Source organism: Cebus imitator, unplaced genomic scaffold (genome assembly GCF_001604975.1).
Source record: "Cebus imitator isolate Cc_AM_T3 unplaced genomic scaffold, Cebus_imitator-1.0 Scaffold417, whole genome shotgun sequence".
Taxonomy (NCBI): Eukaryota; Metazoa; Chordata; class Mammalia; order Primates; family Cebidae; genus Cebus; species Cebus imitator.
The window spans coordinates 1,123,471-1,127,731 of record NW_016107732.1 but is presented as its reverse complement, the minus strand read 5'-3'; the positions used below and the strand labels follow the sequence as shown (position 1 = coordinate 1,127,731).

The following is a 4,261-nucleotide window of genomic DNA, read 5'->3' as shown; positions in this document are numbered from 1 at the left end:
CGTGCCTGTAATCCCAGCTACTCAGGAGGCTGAGGCAGGAGCATTACCTGAACCCAGGAGGCGGAGGTTGCGGTGAGCCGAGATGGTGCCATTGCACTCCAGCCTGGGTAACGTGAGTGAAACTCCGAAAAAAAAAAAAAAAAAAGAGTATCAGAATTGTCAGTTGTAATCCTCGTCACCTTTACTCTTTTTAAAATTTTTTAATCCTTTAATTGATTTGTACATAAACTTGCAGTCTGTTATTTATTCCCCCAGCTAATCTTCACGTCTCTGGACCACTCATCATAATTTTACTCACATATTCATCTGCAGTGGTCTCCAGTATTGGCATACAGGTTTTATGTTAGCAAATGTGTGCACATTGTTCAACCATCACTGCCCAGTAGCTGCTGTGTTGTGCTCATCTTTTCTTGGTCCTCTCCTTATCCCTGTTTACATCACTCACGCGTTATCAGGACATAAAATTCTCCAGATGAATGGTTTGCAGATGCAGGAAGTGTTAGACCCTGCCTATACTCCCTGTGTTATGTATATGATTGAGTCCTTTACATTTGAGGCCTCCTGCATTCTGTGACCTTTACATTCCAGTAATAACAGCACCGTCTTCCACCTGAACCCAACTTTCTGTTCCTCCAAATATTTCCTTGGAGTAATTCCTCAGTTCCTCAGATACACTTGTGGGTGGTCTGTGCCTTCCCACTAGAGTTAACATGCACTTCACCAGCATTTTCTTGCTTTCAGGTTGTTGGTGTGGAGTGGAAGATGAGGAGGCACCTTCTAAGCAGAGTATTTATGTGCAAAGAGAGACTCAGGTCAGGACTCCTACAGCAGGTGTGTCCTCCAAGAAGGCTCACCCCTGTGAGATGCATGGTTCGATCTTGGGGGACATTTTGCACATGGCAGATCATCAGGGAACACATCACAAGCAGATAGAGCACAGGTTTGAGGCATGGGGGAGTAAATCGTTTGACAGTACAAACTTTCATCGGCACACGAATCAGTACATTGGAGAGAAACCCTATAGAATCAGTGTTGAGGAAGCGTTGTTTGTGAAGAGGTGTAAGTTCTATGAGTCAGAGGAGTCATCTGTCTTCAGTCAGAGTGTTAAGGACTTTTTGCCCAGGTCAGGATTACTTCAGCAAGAGGTCATTCACACTGGGAAGAAGTCAGACAGTAAAACCGAGTGTGAATCACCCTTTCACAGGGGGAAAACTCGTTACAGCTGTGGAGGATGCATGAAACATCTTAGCACCAAAAATGTTCTTGGTCAGCATCAGACATGTCCCCCTAGAGAAGAATGTTATGTGTGCTGTGAATGTGGGAAATTCTTTAGCAAACATGATAGCTTTAGTAATCATCAGAGAGTTTGCACTGGAAAAATAGCTCATGAATGTGGAGAATGTGGGAAATCTTTTAGTTCAGAAGGACATCTTAGGAGCCATCAACGCGTTCACACTGGAGAAAGACCTTATGAGTGTGGAGAATGTGGGAAATCTTTTAGTCATAAGCGCAGCCTTGTTCACCATCAGCGAGTTCACAGTGGAGAAAAACCTGCATGTGGGAAATCTTTGAGTCAAAAGGGTAACCTCATTCTACACCAGCAAGTTCACACTGGAGAGACAGCTTATGACTGTGGGGAGTGTGGGAAATCTTTTAGTCAGAAGTACATTCTTATTCAACATCAACAAATTCATAATGGAGAAAGACCTCATAAGTGTGGAGAATGTGGGAAATGTTATAGTCAAAAGAGCAAACTTACTCAACACCAGCGAGTTCACACTGGAGAGCGGCCTTATGAGTGTGGGGAGTGTGGGAAATCTTTTAGTCAGAAGTGCATTCTTATTCAACATCAACGAATTCATAATGGAGAAGGACCTCATAAGTGCGGAGAATGTGGGAAATGTTATAGTCAAAAGAGCAAGCTTACTCAACACCAGCGAGTTCACACTAGAGAGACAGCTTATGAGTGTGGGGAGTGTGGGAAATCTTTTAGTCAGAAGTACATCCTTATTCAACATCAACGAATTCATAATGGAGAAAGACCTTATAAGTGCGGAGAATGTGGGAAATGTTATAGTCAAAAGAGCAAACTTACTCAACACCAGCGAGTTCACACTGGAGAGGGAGCTTATGACTGTGGGGAGTGTGGGAAATCTTTTAGTCACAAGTACATCCTTATTCAACATCAACGAATTCATAATGGAGAAAGACCTTTTAAGTGCGGAGAATGTGGGAAATGTTATAGTCAAAAGAGCAAGCTTACTCAACACCAGCGAGTTCACACTGGGGAGCGGCCTTATGAGTGTCGGGAGTGTGGGAAAACTTTTAGGTACAATTCACACCATTTTGTACACCAGAGAGTTCACACTGGAGAAAAACCTTATACATGTGTGAAGTGTGGGAAATTATTTTACACTAAGTCTCACCTCCTTGTACACCAGAGAATTCACACTGGAGAGAAGCCATATGAGTGTGAGGTTTGTCAGAAGTTTTTTAGGAAAAAGTACCACCTGACTGCACACCAGACAGTTCACACTGGAGAAAGACCATATGAATGCAGTGATTGTGGGAAGTCATTTGCCTACAGGTCTACATTCCGTGTTCATAAGAGAGCTCACACTGGTGAGAAGCCTTTTGAGTGTAGTGAATGTGGCAAATCTTTTGCCGAAAGCTCCAGTCTCACGAAACACAAGAGAGTTCACACTGGAGAAAAGCCTTATGGATGCAGTGAATGTGGAAAGAAATTTAGCCAAAGCTCCTCACTTTGTAACCATCAGAGAGTCCACAAAAGAAACGCCTATGAGTGCAGTGAATGAGTCCAGTCTCATTAAATACACAAGAGTACACATTTGAGTAAGGATTTGTGATTGCAGCTAATGTGGAAAATGTTTACCTGATGATCTGCTCTCCTTGGACATTGGAGAATTCACACTAGAGAAAAGTCCTTACAAGTAAAATAAATTGGGGCAGTTTTGTAGCCACACCTCTGTATTCCTTCAGGATTATAGTTAACACTAGATCAAGGCCTTACTTGTTTGACAAATACAGGATATTTATCCAGAAGTCTAGCTTCATAACTCACGGAAGAGCCTTCCCTATGAAAATGCCTTTTGAGGGAAATATTTGCCAAAAAGCCTTCTGCCTTCTCTCATTGGATCCTAGAACATTGACATGAGAAAAACACTGTCGATTTATAGGGATTGTTATTATTTTTTCTTTTTTTTTTGGATACAGGGTCTTTGTCACCCAGGCTGGAGTGCAGTGGTGCGATCATAGCTCACTTCAGCCTCCATGTAGCTGGGTCCACAGGCACCTACCACCACACCTGGCTATTTTCTTGTATTAGTAGAGGTAGGGTTTTACCATGTTTCCTAGGTTGTTGTCTCAGCATCTGAAAGTGCTGGGATTAGAGGCATGAGCCACTGTGTCCAGCCAATTATGTGTTTTTCATTGTAATATTGTAGGAGATCTTTAAGGGTACCATGTGCCTAGATTGACTGTCATACATTGGAAATCAGCAAAAATTCCATGTATGTGGCAGCTGCATTGCAGTTTTTACTTTGCCCTATTATCTTGCTAGACTTAAGTGACTACCACTTCTCTGGCAAAAGCCATTATGCCTCGGCCACATGGTAGGTGCTCACATTGCATCATTCACCTACCTCGTTAAGTTTTTACATTTCTATTTTTTCGTAGAGTTAGAATCTTGCTGTGCTGCACAGGCTGGTCTCAAAATCAAAAAAAGAAATCTTTTTGATTTCTTTAATTTTTAATTCCTGATCTAGTCACAGAAATATTTGTTCAATATCCTCAGCACTTCTTCCTTTTCCATTTTTTTCTGTGGACCTTCCCCATTTTTGTCCCGTAGGACTCTTGTGCTGACTTGAAAATTTGGACTACTTTGGCCGGTGCGGTGGCTTAAGCCTGTAATCCCAGCACTTTGGGAGGCCAAGGTGGGGGGATCACGAGGTCAGGAGTTCAAATGAGCCTGGCCAATATGGTGAAATCCCGTCTCTGCTAAAAATACAAAAATTAGCCAGATATGGTGGTGTGTGCCTGTGGTCCCACCTACTTGGAGGCTGAGGCAGAAACATCGCTTGAACCCAGGAGGTGGAGGATGCAGTGAATTGAGATGGTGCCACTGCACTCTTGCCTGGGTCCTTCTACCTTGAAGGACAGCACAGGTAAACTGTGGCTCAGGAGACAGTATGAATGCAGAATATAGCTTTCTCCACTTGTGGCCTAGTTTGCATAGCTGCCC

At 43.0% G+C, this 4,261-nt stretch overlaps 1 protein-coding gene across 1 annotated transcript in view; it reads left to right on the top strand.

The window, feature by feature from the left end:
- LOC108289918 (zinc finger protein 418-like) overlaps nt 1-4,009 on the top strand; it is a 13,741-nt gene extending 9,732 nt beyond the window's left edge. The window contains exon 3 of the mRNA XM_037731693.1: nt 742-4,009. Coding sequence (XP_037587621.1) covers nt 742-2,816 — 2,075 coding nt within the window. The 3' untranslated portion in view covers nt 2,817-4,009. The remainder of the gene's footprint in view (nt 1-741) is intronic.
- The last annotated feature ends 252 nt before the right edge of the window (nt 4,010-4,261 follow it).